At 34.5% G+C, this 19298-nt stretch overlaps 1 protein-coding gene across 2 annotated transcripts in view; it reads right to left on the minus strand.

The window, feature by feature from the left end:
* Nucleotides 1–19298, minus strand: part of LOC140139739 (secreted frizzled-related protein 5-like) — a 120355-nt gene that overhangs the window by 77184 nt on the left and 23873 nt on the right. Inside the window, exon 2 of one of the 2 annotated variants that reach the window (XM_072161444.1) lies at nt 11572–11661. The exons of the other annotated variant lie outside the window; for it this stretch is intronic. Coding sequence (XP_072017545.1) covers nt 11572–11661 — 90 coding nt within the window. The remainder of the gene's footprint in view (nt 1–11571; nt 11662–19298) is intronic. 2 annotated transcript variants of the gene reach the window in all.

Genomic DNA, 19298 nt, shown 5'->3' on the forward strand with positions numbered 1-19298 from the left:
ATAGTGTAATTTCAGTGACATTTTTGTTAACATTCCAAAAAACATACACAAATTTGAACGATGTAGAGAATGTGGTCAAGATCAATACGATCACATATTGCATATCGCTAAAAAACAATAATAGCCTCATGTACAGATGCGGAGTTCAATAGCCTAACTTCGCGTTGTGGGGTATGACCTTTTTTATCCAACACATTAAAGGAGTATTTCGTGATCCTAGCATCCTCTTTTTATGACAATTTTCAGTACATATCCACGAAAAAAGCCTATTCCCAAAATTTCAGTTGATTCCGATTTTGCGTTTGCGAGTTATGCATGATTATGTGTATTACACTGCTCCATAGACAATGCGTTGTAATTTCGTTCTGGTGCACCAGAACGAAATTCAAATTTCACGATATCTTTGCAAAACGAATTAATCTGCAAGAAATATTTTGTACATAAACATTATGTAGCCAGAGGTTTCCAGTGATATAAAAATCTCAACTTTTTTGAGAAAAATGGGGATGAGGCTGTGGATCACGAAATGCCCCTTTAAACACATTCAATACGCTCGTAGTACATTATCAGGCACTCGTACAGTGTAACTACGGATCACAACGGCATCATCCCAATGGCATAGTCCAATAACCTCAATTAAACAATCATATAGGCAAAATTTGACCTCAAGTTGCAGAGTACGAGTTTTTGTACCCAAATTTTCAAAGGGCATTCAATGAATGTACAAATGTATTGGAGTTAAAGAACTGTGCACTATTTGATGAGAATGTTTTGGATCCTAGTGTTATTGCAAATTTATAGTGTCTTTGTCGCGAATACCCTTTGAACTTGGAAGAGATATAAGAATTCAATCTTTCTTTTGTGTGTGGGGTGTGTGTGTGCGCGCCTTAAATTTTATATCCACAGACGCAGATTTCAGCATACAAATCTCAGCTTCAATGCCTTTTTGAATTTGGTTATCTTTTCGAAGATACTAATCTTACAGGTGCGAGTGATGTAAAAGAGTGAAAAACTCACTCCCGAAAAGAGTGATTCACTCAAAAAGGAGTGAAATGTGATTTTTTAACTTTAAAACCACTAAAAAAAGAGTGAATTTTAACTCTTTCAAGGAGTTAAATGAAGGACAACTCTAAAAATGTGTTGTCCTTCATTTAACTCTTTGAACGAGTTGAGTGGTTTTAAAGTTTAAAAAACACATTTCACTCATTTTTGAGTGGTTTTATAAGTGAATCACTCTTTTTGGGAGTGAGTTTTTCACTCTTTTACATTTAGAGAGTGATATGGTTCAATGCATAGGTACCGTGTGAACGTTGTAGTGCAGGGCGATATATTCAAAAATTGTATTCATCTATTGCTATGATAGCCTTACGTCACTTCTACAGCGAATACAGCAGCCAAAATAGTATGTCTATAGATGAAGGTCCAATGTACCCTTTTTTTGTCCCTCTGCTATGGAGAATACGTATTCCATACAATGCCACACTTTTTGGACAGATGCGTCAGATTGATTAAAAGTTTATCTGCTGTTTAAATTTTAATTGGAATTCGGATTTGAAAGTTACAGGACATTCAATTCCTGCCTCATTATTGTCGGACGGACCTGGATATAGTATGACGCAGTACTAACTTTATAGTTAAAAAGCTACAGAGTTACGAACCTCATCCATCATCCGGGAAAACGGTTTCAATCAAAGGACGGGGTGACTTCATTTCTGGGTCAAAAATTAAACAATTGTTTCAAAGGAAACGCCCTCTTCTTGGTGCAAAACCCCAGAAACTTTACTCTTCCCCTTGGGTGCCTAACATTTTATTACATCAGTGTATTGTGCAGGAACTTAAGGATCTACCTTTCAAAGCATTATTCTATGTACTTAAAACTATGGGTGATAAAGCATAAAGCAAAATCCGTCTCGTCACGTCAACATGAAATTTTCATAAATTTAGTCCAGCTGTACAGACATATGATATTTGTTATGACGGCTAATTCTTTACTCTATGAATATTGACATATCATATCTGCGCTACACACTATGGACCACAATAGCCTCATCCCAATGGCATAGTTCAATAACCTAAATTAAACAATCATAGTGCAAAATTTGACCTCAAGTTGCAGGATATGAGTTTTTGTACCCAAATTTTCAGAGGTCATTCAATGAATGTATAAATGTATTGGGGTTAAAGAACTGTGCCCTGATAGATGAACATGTTGTGGATCCTAGTATAATAGACCAACCAAAACACGGTTTATATTTTTGTGTCAGCGCAAAAGGTCTCGCTCAGGTAACTGCATACCACCCGGGAAGATAGCGCTTCTTTTACACCTGCGACCAAGCCCCGCCGACTGAGACAAATGAGTGGGTTATTCAGATGTTTCCTGGTTGTTCTGGATCAATTTGACGCAGTGTTATTGCATGCATTGCGTCGTGGAACGCAATTTCTGTGCAATGCATGCGCAATCAACCATCGTGTCCTGGCGGCAATGCGTAACGTGGAATTTTAAGCAACCACATTCTCAAATCCACCCGAAGGATTACTCTCTTGTTCAGTGACATAATTAAATGTGCCAAGGGTCCACTTTCTTGAGTCAAAATATCCTCAAAATAGTAAAATCTTTTTTGATGGGTAAAAGTCCACCTTTGCCAGCCGAATTTACCCGAGCTTAACCCAAAAGTTTTACCCCACCCTCCCACCCAAATAAATCATGCCCGGATCCTGACTACGGGTCTGCTGCTCCGTGGACGGTATGGTACAGATCCACTTCATCTAATTCAGCCATTCGCACTTGAAACTTGACTATCAGAACAGAATACGTATGGATCATCCCGATGGGACGCCACCAGATGAGACAAACGTTATTTGTGTTGGCGAACTTGGTCATGACATGGAAACAAGTTATTAGTTTGTAAAAGATCTCGGTGTGAGAAAGAGATAACACAGTGTTGTTTATAGTCCTGAGGTGAGGTGTCCTAGTTTGTGTTGATAAGGCGGGTATGGGTAGACACAGAATGACAGGATCAGGATTTGGGCCGTTTATGGTCAAGAGATGTCGATAAGTTCATGGCCAATGACTTCTGACTTGTTCAGCCAGAATTGTATCATTGTAATGGCATAGTTCAATAACGCTCATTGCATAGCATTGCTCAAACTTTGACTTCAACTTGTGAAGTATGAGTTTTTGTACCCAACTTAATCAAAGTTCATTCTATGCACATAGACGCATATTAGGTTTACCGACATCCTGATAGATGAGTGCTTTTGAGGTCTTAATGAGAGGATAAAAACATTTGTTATTATTATCCACAATTGAATGAATCAAGTTGAGGACTAAACACGAAATTTCAAATGCAACAATTGATTTAAAAATATTTTCCATAGTGTTATGCAGGGAAGTGCCACTAGCGACTAAGTGATGACTTCCCTGGTCGTAATACAGCAGTTAAAATACTAACATTCGGGGATGAAAGTACACTTTTGACAAAAAGTCTGAAAACAGCATGCAAATGACCAGAATGGCCCTAAAACGGGCTGAAATTTTTATACATGCGTAAATCTGGACTACAAAAAGCCTGAATTCAGCCAAAAGCCAAAAACTTACATCCCTGTATTAAACATTATATTGTGACTGCATCCAATTTACACTTGTGTGCTCTTAAGTGTATGATGGATAATCAACTCGTGTATAAAACACGGTAATTCTATGTATTCGTCAAGATAATCGCACTGATGTGCACTTTATAGGTCTCGATACTTTCGGGGTGACCATAATTCAAAAGATGCACTGAAAGGATCTATCAGTGATTCGCTAAATCCGAATATCTGACATCAAAAATCAAATTTTGCAATTTTGCTTTCTGTCCGTACAGACAAGTTACAGCAACTTGAAATTGAATGGAAGTTCATATCTTCACTATTACTAGGTATGTCACAGTGGCTGCACAATAATTCTGTCATACTGTGCACGCATACATAACAGTGAATCAAAAAGCGCGCGGGTCAAAGTTGGCCAATTTTTGAAAACATACATGTCAAAAAACGATTTCCTCGTTATGTTTCATTGATCACAATAATTTGTCTTTTTGTACCGGGGCCAGCAAAGCTGGCCACGGTACTTATTAATTGGATCAAGTTTGTTGTTGTTTCTAACTTTCTGTTTGATAGTTCATGAATAAAACAGAAAATATTGTCAAAAAATGATCAAGTTGTCATAGCAAATAGAAATACCAAAATTGGTGTGTGAAGAAAGCAGAAGTTTTGTGTTGATTTTGCATTACTAAGGTAAAATCAGTATATATTTTAGGAACTTTGTTTCTAAATTGAAAATTGGGCAAATTCGCTGGTCCTCTTACCATGCACATTGACCTTATTAGAGTATAAAGTGCAGGGGACAATAAAATACTCAGTAAATGTGTCAGTGTGTGGTCATCATGTCATAGTGCTTTTCAAGCAGGGTCAAGGTTATCTAGCAGCGATCTTGCTATAGGTTAATGAAAATGTTTTGATGTCATTACACATCTATTCCAGAAAACTTACACATGAAAATTAATTGGCAGTTGGTGGGAGATAGAGAATAATTGGCAGGACAATTGGTTCTACATTTAGGAGTTTCACATGATAATAATAATATGTTAGGATAGAAGAGGGTGTATGTTATGCCCTTAATCAAAAGTCTGGTATCAAAAGCTATTTGCACACATGATAAACAATTACCTTCTTTTGGATAAGTTGATTAACTTCATATATTTTTGTCTATAATATTATGATGATATACAGAAAAATCAGAAATCAGTAAAATGTAGCTTTGGTGCAGATGTAAAATCAGAAATCAGTAAAATGTAGCTTTGGTGCAGATGTAACGAATTATGTTCCTACGTATATCACTAGTCTTTAACCATGCTATAAACAAAATTAATACAATAGCATTGGGTTTCAGTATGTGTAGGCCTTTAATATATTTGTTGTTTATATATTCCAAAAATAATTATTCTTGATATAGTGTTTAACATTCTGTGTGTTTAAATTTTCAAACCAGATTGTTATGAATTAATCTATACTAAAAGATGCGAATGTTGTTTGCTTTTACAAATTTCATTTGTGCAATCACAATTATACTATATAGACAGTTTTGACGTAAGTATAGTGTGAGAGAGAATACAAAACAGAGTGTAACATAAACTATTGGGCAAAATCGCCAATTAATTAGCTTCCGAAATTCTTGAGGATGTAGAAGGGATCACATTTGGTACCAAATGTTTGGAATCTATTCCATCTTTTTTCAAATTTATGTAACAACGTAAAGACTGATGTTGAAAGAATAGCAACAAATGGAACTTGGCTTAAAATGTTCAAACAACCACAATCTTTACACTTAAAAATTATTTTTACTGTATATTTATATTTTAAAAAAGAAAATGGTTGTTACTCAATGTAATCTACTTTTTGTTATATAATCTTCACATGAAATCATTCCTGTCCCGGTACATCCCTTTTTAAAGGGTTTTTTATTAATATATGGTAGGTGAAACATTTCCTAAATCACTATCAACTCCGCCGAAATTAAACACTGCCTAGTTTAAGAGTTAAGACCTGTTTTATGAATTTTTTTAGATCGTCCATAAATCAATAAATATAGGTCTCTCGAAATAGAGGACCTAGTACCACCAGTCTGAAATACCAGTGTTTGTTATCATGTATTTTTTTTCCTTGGACAATGAGTGAAACACTTCCCTATACCAATTGAAAACTCGGTGCACTTAGGCAATTAACTGCAGTTTCTTTATTCAACATCACAGCAGGTTCATATTTGACAAAATCATGCTGTATGAATAAAACATAAATAAAACATTGAAAAAAGTAAAAATTACATATGCCTAATTAACATAAGAATGGCATAAATATATAATTAGATGTAATTAGCTAATTTGCATAATTAATGACTTTTTGTGTATTTTTTGTTACCAAATGTAAGAACTTTGGGTACTTATGTGTGCAAAAAAAACCGCATCCTCGTATCATGTACGGTTCTCTGTTGGCATTATTTTTGCATATTAATTAGCTGGACTTAGTCATTTTTAAGCTTTAATTTGTCTGCAGATTGGTCAAAATGGCTAAAATTGTATATTTGGTGGATTTATTACATTTATTCGAGGAGAGATTTTTTAATCTTGTTTTCTTTAACGAAGTCCGGAAAGATATACAATTAATCTGTGATACTTAAATCAATGCTACCTTTTCAAGTAAGTGTCCGAATAAGCATTACAAATCCCAAAAATTACCATTTTGCCATTTATAGCAATTTGTGGCAGGTTTTCACCCGATTTCCGGGTGTCTTCAAGTTGACGTTACATCACTTTGCATTATCCGATTTCAATTCTGTTTTTTGTTTTTTGAAGCATTCATAACGATGATTCAATTAAAAGCGTCAAATAACATGTTTCTGCTGCGCTTATTTTTGGGGTGATATACCTACTATTACTGCTGATTACTTTCTTTAGTTGAGTTTTCATATCAAAAAAATCATGATCATTTTTTTTTGGCTGAACCATGAAACCATGGTCTAAGCCTATATTGTCTAACTTTACTTCCTTACTAACTAACTTACTCAGCAACCTTTTGGTCTGAAATGGACATCATTTACTTTAAAGCTATCCCTACAAATCTCAAATATTTATGAGAACATAATGCTTCAAATAAATAGGATATCCTCAATATTATCATTTGGTTTAAGGCACCAGAGCCAAATTTGTTCGATCTTTGGATCATCATACAATGCTGCTTCGATGCTTGTTAGTAATCTGAGTAATCAGAATTAATGATAAATTTGTATTGGTCAACATCGTTAAATCTATCGTAATAATTATTATTAATAGTTAATTAGGCTAATCAATTGGGGATTTTGTTCGTTTTGGGAAAAAAATTAATTGATTTCATAAATAATAACCTTGATTGATCAAGCATCGATGGTCAATCGAAAGATCGAACTAATTTGGTTCTATGTTACCGATTACACTTGAGACCAAACAAAAGATATAGATATAGGGGTTAGCGTGTTATACAAAACAAAATTTGCACTTTTGCCCCGGGATTTTTTGCAGAAGTAAACATGAGAAGATCTTCGGAATCACATACTTTCCTCTTCCGTTTCCATTACAATGAATAATTAGATAATAGTGTTTGAACCCTGCGTTTCATACTTCCCTAAATAAAGGCGCTCCATGCGGACTGCAGACGTCAATTATAAAATTTTCTTTAAAAATTCAAAAATTTCAGAATGGTACATTTTCATGACTATATTTGGAATCAGCATGAAATATGCATTAAAATGAGTACAAACAAGCCTAGTATATTGGTTCAGTGGTTCTTGAGATAACCCTTGAAAATTTGAGAACATATCTCAAAACGTAGACTTTTAATATTGATGCCTAGGGCCTACTGTCAGCACTCGAAGAATTAACCATGCTCCTTTTACATTAATGTTCTCAAATATCTGGTAATATATTTGGAAGTAGTTTACAACCGGCGCGGCGCCGCCATGAATATCATTTTTAAGCGTCCTGTTGAACACGTGCAGTAATTTCACGGTTGTCCATATAACAATTTTTGGCAGAAACTTCTGACAACTTTAAAAAACTTGTTCCAAACATGCTAAACGAGCTGTCACTTTTTGATGCTTTATTTATCATAGCTATGATGTTATCGGTCGGTAAAAGAATACCAATTTTAAGCGTGTTATTCTAGTTTCATCGGTAACATTAATGTTTCGAAAAAGTGTGCCTTATCTTAAAAATGAGATCTGGAAATTGAGATAGAGAAAAGGCGTTATGATAACATTGGCGATATGTTCTCAATAGGCGATAGAATTTTAGCATGTTCGGGGTTACGGCGTGACGTGAACCATTTATGTCCCCAATGGAATACACTCGAGTATGAGTACGTGAAAGTTTTCATTTTAAGTCTAATTTATAGGTGTTCGTGGCCTTAAATCGACACGTCTGCACATTGAATTTGAACATGAAATATATTAATTTTGATATGACGTGTATAATGCTCTGCGTGCTAGCCATAGGGTTCAACATAAAAAGTACAAATTTTGAGATATTTTCTCAAATTATCAAGAGCTATCTTAAGAACCACTGAACCAATAATAGGCTTGTTTATACTCATGTTAATGCATTTATCATGCTGATTCTAAATATGGTCATGAAAAATTACAATTCTGAAATTTTTGAATAAAAAAATGTCGTCTGCAGTCGACACCCGCGTGGGGAGAGTTAAGAACCTACCTTAGCTTGAAACTTATTAAAAGTGTCGTTTATTGAAACGAAAAGTTTTTAACAGCCCCCTGTCACCAGATTAAAATGTGGTATCGGATAGAGGTGCAACGAAAGAGCAATGGTTGAAAAGAGGGTTGAAAATAGACAAAATCACTTTAAACATAGGCCCAGGAACCATTAAAAAATTTTTTTTTTAAACCGGTGAGGCCGATATTAAAAAAAAACGGTCCCAAGAACGGAGTTTCAAGATAAAAAAAACAACAAAACAAAGGCCAAATATGGGAATATTTTTACCATTTTTTCAACAAAAACAAAATGGGTCAAAAACGCGTTTGTGCGTGTGTGTGTGTGTGTGTGGGGGGGGGGGGGTGATGTTCTCCAAAACGGTTGACTTTATACCAAATCTATATTTGGATTCTTTAATTTATATTCCAAAATTAAAAATGCTTACTTTTTTGTATGTCTTGCAGGAATAATTAAGAAGTTACGGCACCCTAAATACAGCCCTGAGACTTAACAGCTTTAAAGAGACAAATAAAAAATAATAATAATTCCCGAAACTCTATTGAAATGCTATATATTATGTACATGATTATAATATTTTGAACAGTTACACATAAGAATGTCCTATTAAATGACAGCTTATGATTGATACAACAGTAACACAAATATACAAAAATAGACAATGCAAAATAGACAAAATAATGACATCATTCCCATTGGAATAGGCTATCATCCCGGGGGGATCACTCACATAAATGGTCTGTACGCATGCGTGACCAAAAAAACAAGGAAAAGGGGGTGCTTTATTAATCAAGGCAAGTTACGCGAGTGACGCATTTAGGGTCTAAAAACACTGATTTTCAAGAATAAGGGTAGTTTTCTGAAGCTGAACAACTTGTTTAGGGTACCTTTTCACATTTTTGGTAAATTACGAGTCCAAAAAGGGTCAATTTTTTCATTTTTACTAGCCAAAAACTCATTTGGGGGTAAATTTTATATTAAATTACCTTATTAAGGGCGTAAATTTGCTTTTAGGGTAAAACTCGTTTAGGGGGTGTTCAAAGAAAATTTGGTCACGCATGCGTACACTATCATACTTCAGTGACCCCCCCGGGGCTATCATAGTGATCACACAATAAACAAGCAAAACTCAAATTATGACCTGAAGTTGTGAACATGAGTTTTAGTACCCAGAACATCCAAAGGTCATTCTTTGAGTGTTAAAAGCATATTAGGGTTAAGGAACTGTGTCTTAGAGATTGTCATATTTGAGATCAAAGACAAAATGACACCAATCACTATGGACCACAATGACCTCCTCCCAATGGCAAAGTACAATAACCTCAATTAAACCACCATAGTGTAAATTTTGACCTCAAGTTGCAGAGTTTGAGTTTTTGTACACAAATGTTCTAAGGTCATTCAATGAATGTATAAAAGTATATTGGAGTTAAAGAACTGTGGCCTGATAGCATGTTGTGGATCCTAGTTAATATTATACAGTCACTATGGACCACAATGACCTCATCCCAATGCCATAGTTCAATAACCGCAATTAAACAATCAGAGCAAAATTTGACCTCAAGTTGCGGAGTATGAGTTTGTGTACCCAAATTTTCAAAGGTCATTCAATGAAAGCTAATGAATGTACAACTGCATTGAGGTTAAAGAAATGTGCCCTGATAGATGAGCATGTTGTGGATCCTAGTGAGTATGCTTCTATAAAATACGAAACGCAAACTGTTAAGAACGTGCTCGTCACAAAAGCGTCCCAACTTTCATGTCCTTGCTGGAAGTATGTCAAACAAGTTACACAAACAGTAGAACATTACATGACATAACTAGAATGCAGCCTACTTTCCTTTATTATATACCCAATCCCCGGAGATGCCCTGTCCTTTTTTTCTTTCAAGTATCTAGAACATACGCAAACCCTTACAAATTATTATTTTGTTTCTAAAATGACAGGCAGATCTCATTATGATCTCAAACATGACAATGTCTAGGATAGGCCTACAGTTCCATAACCCCTATACTGGCATATAGGGGTGTGCTGGGTAAAACAACTCATTTTTTAGAACTTATGGTCAAAATTTGAGCTTTGCTTATTTTAAAGGTGGTCCGAGCTATGCCATAGTGAAAGATATCATTATACAGCCTTGACGTTGATGTAAACATCATGTCACAACGGTATTTTCTAATTGCCAAAGAGGGCGCTTTTCACTTGCACTATTTTTTGAGACAGGCTGTAGTGTCTGAAAAAATAATCTGCACCAAGCTTTGAATTCATGTGATCATCAGCGAACCAAAAGAAATTAGGATCCAGGATCAAAAAATCCTTTTAAAAGGGGAAGGGTACAAGTATATACGGGTATATCAGTGATTTAATGTCTATAAATTAAATTAATGAACATGATCTTCGATATTCATCACTGGAGTATTTTGAACATATATCACTTGTTTATATTCTAAACATTTTCGACATTATAGTATTGTGTTCATTTATCAATGTTTACGAATAATCATTATGTCGGGGTAGTTTTAATATAGAAGCGGTATGTAAAACGAGCCACAACAGACAAATCAAAAATGCGAAGTCTATAATTTTAACTTATAAATCATTTTAAAAAAAAGATTATTATTTTGGTAATCATGGTATTCGTGTTGTTTGGTGAGTTATTAATAATGATGATCAACTTTATAACCATAGTAAAAATATTACGTGATTGTGCATATTGTCTTGGTTTGTTAATCACTAAAATCACTTGGTTAATGTTAAAAGCGACGGTGTATTTTATTACTATTTATATAGAAAAGCAAAGATATCTTAAACAATAAGTACAACAGCAAAAAACAAAACAAAAACAAAATGGGATACGTAAATAACTGCAGGTGTTGAGTAACAATGCAACAGTTAACTTTGTTGAGCAAAAAATTAACCAATGTTGAGCAAAGTATACGACTATTAGGCTAAACTTGGAACAACTTTAGTCAACTTTTGTGGTAAATGTTTACTCAACAAAGTTAATACAAAATTGGTTGAGTAAAAATCGTAAAATTTATGCAACGTTTTTAGAATGTAACTTCAACAATAAATGCATATAATTATGTACAGTTTTTTAAAAATGTTTTCGCGTCTTAACGCAATTATCATTGAATGATTTATTAATTGGTTAATTTAAGATATGATTTACATGATTGTTATTCTTATAAGTGAAATATGAAATGAAAAAAATGATTTCGTGCATATCATTAATATTCTGACCAATGAGAATCAAGGAGAATGACGTCATACCTTGCGGGGGCCTTGCAGCAGGTGAATGGGCCGTGCTTTGTTCTACGGACGTCAACTGATCGGTGTCGTAGGATAAGTCTAGATTTCGCTCTGCATTAAGGAGGATGATAAATAAATAGGAATAGATACAGAAAAATAAGGTAAAGAAAAATGAAAGTATGATTTAGGCTATTCTAGGCAAGCAGTAGGCATGCAATGCGAAGTCATTCTAGATAAACTTTTGAGTATGCAAGTAATACAATAATATTAAAAGATGCTTTAGCTTTGCAACATGCATAAAATATTTCCATATTTGCAAGCAAAATAAAGTGAGTTTGTTAGTTTGATAAATAGTATAGATAGCAATGCTCGCTCTAAATGTATAGCTTAATAGCCAATGTATGTGATAAATGAATGATGGATATCGATGTGGCCTGTGGTCAATAAAAATGGTGAAGCGAACTTTTGTCACCTGAAAAGAATAATTCGTTCGGGTTTTAAGTAATCATAAAACATTTCATTGAATCATGCACGTAACAGTATGTTTTTACTTTGATGTTTTGGAAGTGACCTTTAACTCTGCATTCAAGGCCGCCTATGTTTAGTTCGTGAAAGGTATCGCGTGTAAACTCAATAGGCAACATGCAGCAACTAAACGTAAGAGGCAATGAAAGAAGGGTAATAGGCCGCAGTCGAAATGGCAAAGTAAAATCGCATTTGTTTCGTTGTTGTACTACTACTTTGAACATTCGATTTATATACCAACCTTGGTAAACAATGGATGCTTGTCTAGGATCCACTACATGCTCATCTATCACTCAGGGGCACATTTCTTAAACCCCAATACATTTGTATATTCATTGAATGACCTTTGACGATTTGGGTACAAAATTCATACTCTGTAACTTTGTATCATTTTGCACTATGATTATGTAATTGAGGTTATTGGACTATGTCATTTGGGATGAGGCTACTGTGGTCCATAGTGTTTGATAAGAAATGAAGATATGAAGGAACAGAAGGTATGAAAAGGAGGAAAGTAAAATGTGCGAACCGCATTGGTTGTTATATATATCATGGAAGAGCTTGTTTCCAAACCCACTACCGGTAATCATATGTTTCTCATTTACTTGTGTGATACAATCACAATTACTTTGACAAGTTTGACATTAGCAACGATGAGTTGTACCATTAACAAACCATTATTTACCACAACAATGCTGCTTAACAATATGCAGAGTATTGTTCTCATTTGGGAACCAAATGCCTCACACAGTATTGTTACTGTGCATCCATCCACTGTTTGCTTTGTAATGGTGCATCCAACTGAATTACTATAGCATCACAACCCATTGCAATATCGCACAGGTAGGCCTAAATCAGAAACACGTGTTTGTGGACTTAACATGGTTTGGGACCAAGCTCTTCATATGCTTCAAACAAAGTAATATAAAACCGTGAAAATCATCATAGTTTGTGGATTATTAAAACTACTCAATTTGTGATGTTTCTCTGCTCCTTTCTTCATCGTGCCTTGTACCATCTGGAGATTACTCCGTTCTTCATCATGCCTTGCACCATCTGGAGATGTGATGGGTTGCAGGAAATTTGTTTGGGAAATTTGAAATTGTTTTAATGGTACCATACAAGACATGCTTCTGGATATATAAAATAATGCCTTTTCTTATATTTGATGCATGCTTTAAAGCAGCATGCATAACTTCATACCAAACATGACATGAAAACTGGTAGTTGAATTTCCCAATTCTTTACAATGATCTATTCAAATAGGCCTACAACCGTTAATGATTAATTAATAATCATCTTGAACATTCATGATGGTATGGTGCGCCAACATGGCATCGAATAATTACATTTCCATATCAATCACTGTCAATAATTCCAACGCTATATCATGCATGTTTATAGAGTTTTAAATGCATCTAGAAAAAATATCATTCTCATCAAACCATTACAATCATTCCACTCAAATACCAGGTTCAGACATGAAATGAAATTTCGCCACAAATACATGCATATCCAAGTATAATAAGGGCCCCCGCCGTAGCGGGCGTCCCAAAAAGATGAATTTCAAATTAACGTTAACAAGTTAACATTTTAGAAAGCGATGCATAATGATAACTATCAGACGCATTTAAGGCAGTACCAGACAAGACAACAAGATTTTGACAATAAATGTGCCAATTTGTGGAATTTCATTTTATAGAAAAGCATTTTGGTCTCCTAAAAACAAAGAAAGTTCTTGTTATCATTTCACAATATCATATTCATATTCCCCTTACAAATTTTGATTGACAGATGATTTGGTGAGAATTAAAAGATGAGTCGATTGCATAAACACAACCCAGCGGTTTGAACTATTGCCAGTCGCCCCGTGTTAGCCGGTTCATGACCTTTAAAAGTATCAGTACATTTCAACATCGTTTCCTGGGAATGAGTTCAGTGACTCTCGTCCAATCATCGGCTCTATCATCTTATGGTTAACATGGTTAAACACCTTGTGTGCGATTAATAAGATATGGGCGAATACAACATATCCTCGAGCAGATTTAAGAGTGAAACAGACATGAGATTTGTTCGACCACCAGTTCAATTATGTTATACATGATGAAACGCCTTTGTTATAAGTTATGGGCGAGTGCAACACATCCTCGAGCAGTTCTAAGTACTAGTAACTAAATCAGACATGGCGTTCGTCCAATCATCAATTCTATCATCTTGTGGACACACATAAGTTACGCGGTGGTGAGTTACAGCATGTCTTTGAACTCTTTCAAGAGAAAAGTAAATACGACGTTCATCCAACCTTTCGATCATCTTATGGTTATGCCTTCTACAAGCTAATTGTCGGGCGGCGAGTACTTTACATCCTCGAGCAGCTTTATATGAGCGAAAAACATAATGAACACGACATCCTTCCTATATCAAGCATATCATCATTTCTATCATCGTATGGTTAACACTTTGGTATATGCCTAATAATAAGCTGTGGGCGAGCCGAAGGCGAGCGCCACAAAATGTACATGACATTCGTCCAACCATCAGTTCGATCAACTTCTGGTTATGCACCTTGGTAAATCAGTTACGAACGAGTACAGCACATCCTCGAGGAGTCCGGGCGAGGAGTTTAAAGACCAAAACAGATATGTCATATAACAATAGAAAAAAATAAGTTTATAAGGCCGTATAAAATTAATGTTTTGGTTCTCGTCCAGAGGATTTTCATGAATTGATGAGGGAGGGAGGTGTTTTTTTTTTTTTTTTTCCAATGTAAAATTAGCATTGTCAGTAGTTTTTGGTTTTTTCAACAGTGCTCGAGGAAACGATGAGGCCCTTTTTTTTTTTTCAAATGTGAGATTCTGAGGGATAAACCCCCTAGAGTACCATAAAAAGACTTGGAAGTGATGCTTGTTCTCTAATAAACTTATTTATATGTATGAAGATTTCATAAATCATTCCAAAGTCTAAAAAATTGAAAAATCTAAAAAAAATAAAAAAAATCTGACAAATCCCAGAAATTGAGGAGGGAGGGACGAGAACCAAAATATTAATTTTACACGGCCTAACATTATGTATTTTTTTGAATTTTTAACATTATGTATATAAATTTGCAATGTCATTGGGAAATTAAATCTTAGTGAGTAGTTGGGTAGGGATGTGCTACTGACAAGAAACATTTACCATCCGGGTCTCATCAGCACCGGGATACAACAATAGGTCGTTAATTTTCGGGGACTGTTAATTTCAGTAAGAAACGGATTCAAAAATGAATCGGGAATGACATTGCATTATCATTGAGAAAATAAATATATTCCAGATTGCGCATGAAGACTCCCAACATGTTATCAGGGTAACTCCTCGCACTCTTAGAAAAAAATGCTACTTGGCTGTAATGTTGAACCCAAGAGAAAAGTGTTCTTGAAGATTGAAAGGACCTAAAAATGGTTCTATCTCCTAATCATAAACGAATAACCGAAAAAACACACTACAATAAGGCGACGAAAAAAAGAAATCCTGTTCTACGGGCGGACGGACCTTTCAAGTTGGGTCGGTCGGTCGGCCTTTTTTTCTTCTTTTTTTGAAATGACCAAAAAAATCACTAAAATCTGTAAATAATTTGCAACTTGAGAAAATACAAAAAAAAATTTTGTTCCTGAAATTTCCGAAATTTGGGTCGGCATTCATTTGTATATACAGGAAAATTTTTTCCCCAATTTGTTCAAAATCTGGGTCGGTCGGGCCCGTAGAACAGGGTTTTCTTTTTTCGTCGCCTATAACTGAATAACATAAAAGTTTTTACAATGTTGTCAAAATGTTATTGCAAAAAATATTTTGTCAACATCTAATAACATTATGTTAGAATGTTTAGCATACAGTTTTTAAAACTGTTTTCTGAATGTTATCAAACTGACGTTTTATACCCTTTATATAACCCGACCTTTAAACGTTTTCTGTAGAACGTTTATTTTGCTGGCTTAGTAACTTTAGCCAGAATTTGGTTTCCACAATTTTAAGAAAACGGAAGTAAGCAATAAAATCATATTATAATAAAATTCAGTAGGATTTGAAAAGAAGCACCCTATGGAAAATCAAAATCTTTTAATATCAGAATGAAAAACGGAGGATTTAAGAAGACTCTGATTGTCAACATTATTACATCATGAGTTCAGACACAGTCACGGGGGAGGGGGAACCTTAACACCAAGCACACCGTGCTCAGGCCTTTGGGTATATATTATCGGTCTGATGCCGCAAACGTGTTATCAAAAAGGACGTAAATGTCATTGATTAAAGGGTGATTTAGATCAAATATGAACCACTGCATTTTTTCATTAGGGCGAGTGGGATAATAGGAGTTCAGCCAAAACGAACAAATTGTAGAGTAGGGCCTTTACTTAGAGAATAAAGGTATTGTTTTAGCCGCTGTCGTGCCGATCTATCGTCTCATGTGTCGCCCGTTTTATATGAGACGATAGATGTACAACAGCGGCTAAAAACAATACCTTTAGTTCTCATTCTTAAACACATTAATTCAAATATTATTAATCATAAGTATGCCAAATGTAATCAAATATTTTTCACACAATTTTGTCCCCAAAAGACCCCCATGTTGAAAATTACGACCGCGCATGCATGTCACTTTACACAATTTTAAATATAAGCTCTGAAATGAAATAGGCCTGTAAAAGATACGCCTTTTCGGCTTGTATAAAAAGATGAACTAGTCAGCGATGCATCACGAAATGGACAGCCGCTAAAATTAGCCAGCAGACGGTATGCAAGTAAATAACAGAGAACATGTCATATAGGGACGGAAATAAAATTATGAACCGCATTCATTGGTTGCCAAAATGATGTTATGTTTGGTTAAAAGTGTAATGGTTTGTACTACTGCTGTTTATTTGATCAGGGTATGGCAGGAATCTGTGACCAGCAAATGACTCTGACATGGAAGTTCATAAGATTATAGGCACTAGGATCCACAACATGCTCATCTATCAGGGTGCAGTTCTTTAACCCCAATACATTTGTATATTCATTGAATGACCTTTGAAAATTGGGATACAAAAACTCGTACTCTGCAACTTGAGGTCAAATTGTGCACTATGATTGTTTAATTGAGGTTATTGAACTATGCCATTGGGATGAGGCCATTGTGGTTCATAGTGAGGTATGAGGTGGAATACATATACATTAATGTAAAAGAGTGATATATATTTATGAAGTCCAAAACGAGTGAAAATAGCTCCAAAAGTGTGAAATTTCCATTCCAAAAAAAGTGGAACGTCACTCCGAAAGACCGTCCACTCTTTAAGGGATCTGGAATGAGCGTTTTGAGCCTTTCGACAGTATTTTTTGTGGGACATGAGAGCACATCAGATATATCGAATTGCATTCTGAATACGAAGAATGTCCTTCTGATATCAAATAATTTTCATTTTTTAAATTCACGATATACATGTAATACAAATTTTATGACAAATTATTAAAATTTGGTATTTTTCACATTTAGTGATAATATAACAGTCCTCGAAGTAAATTTTATAAACCTAATTACATATTCTTAAAGCGTATGTAGTTGAGGAAAAGCCGACGATCAATTGAAAATTTTGACCTTTCATATAGAAGATATGGATTTTCTTCTCAAAAAGATTTTTTTTGGTGTTTTGGGAAAAAATCCATATCTTCAATACGAAAGGTCAAAATTTTCAATAATAGATCGTCGGCTTTTCATCCCACTTACGTAATTACATACAATTTAAGTATAAATCATCAGATTTATAAAGTTTACATCGAGTACTGTTAAATATCAATTTTTAATCATTTGCCATAAAATGCCAAAAATTACATTGCGAATTTCAAAAAATCAAAATTATTTGACATCAGAAGGACATTCTTCGTATTCAGAATGCAATTCGATATGTCTGATGTACTCCATACGGTCCAAACGTTCATACCCCACCCCTTAAGGATCCATATGTGGGACAACTCTTTTCCGAGTCGTCGTAATTATGTATGGCTCCTTCACTCTTTTTGGAGTACATAAATACCCACTTTTTTGGTTCATCCTTTTACATTAAGTTACTATCATGATTTAGTTTGTGATTTGAACATACAACAAACTTTGATCAGGTGTTGACCAGATGTCATTTATTTAGACTGTTTAAAATGATTCATACTTCATAAACATACTGATATTAAATGCAAATCATTGTAAGACTTTCTTTTAACAAAAATGCAATAGAGATATGCCTAAAACAGAGGAAATTGGATATTCAATTTTTTTTAATAATTAAAATTCATTTATTTTCCAGCATTACGTATAATTTTTCGAGGTATCTACAAATTTGTTTCTCTTACTAAATTTAAATTTAAGTAAATTTGTTGCCTCAAATAATTATATTAAGTAATTACAAATTTAATAAATAAGTTAATCAAAATAAGCAATAATTGCATTGAGATAACAACTTGATACAAAATTTTAATTTTGTATTAAAATACAACCCGTTCAAATACAACAACTCAAACTATAGGGTTGTTGCAACTAAATCCATTTTTTGTTGTTGAAAATTTGACTACTGCATGTCCCTCTGCATATACTATCACAAAATTCAGCCTCGGAGGTTAAGGGGTTACTACACCCATGCCCAATTTTGTGCCTATTTTTGCATTTTTCTCAAAAATTATAGCGCATTGGGGACAAGTAAGATATGTATATTATAGGGGCAAGGACTACAACTACTGCACTGGAAATTTTATTTCAGCACAGACAACAGTTGTGGAGTTACAGTCAAAAATGAGGGAAAACCAATATTTGATCAATAAATCAATAACTACTTGCTTTGAGTGGCTGAATTTTCAAGTACAGTAGTTGTAGTCCTTGCCCCTATAATTATGTATAGCTTACTTGTCACCAAATTTTTTTTTTAATGCAAAAATAGGCCAAAATTGGCCAGGGGTGTAGTACCCCCTTAAGTTTATTAGTTTTATCTGTGTTGATCCACAGTAGAAATCAACATTCCTAATGAACTTATTTAAAAAAAAAAGAAAAAAAAAGGTTCTTTAGTTTTTTGTTATGTATGTAACCTTATAATAGGCTAACTTTATCAACAATATATATCTTAAGTGTATTAATGTTGACTACTATACTAATACTACACTTTAAAATTCAAGATGACAATGGTAGCCTATCAAGTTTAAGTTTGCCAAACCCACACCTGCTGAAT

This window comes from Amphiura filiformis, chromosome 18 (genome assembly GCF_039555335.1).
Source record: "Amphiura filiformis chromosome 18, Afil_fr2py, whole genome shotgun sequence".
Classification (NCBI taxonomy): domain Eukaryota; kingdom Metazoa; phylum Echinodermata; class Ophiuroidea; order Amphilepidida; family Amphiuridae; genus Amphiura; species Amphiura filiformis.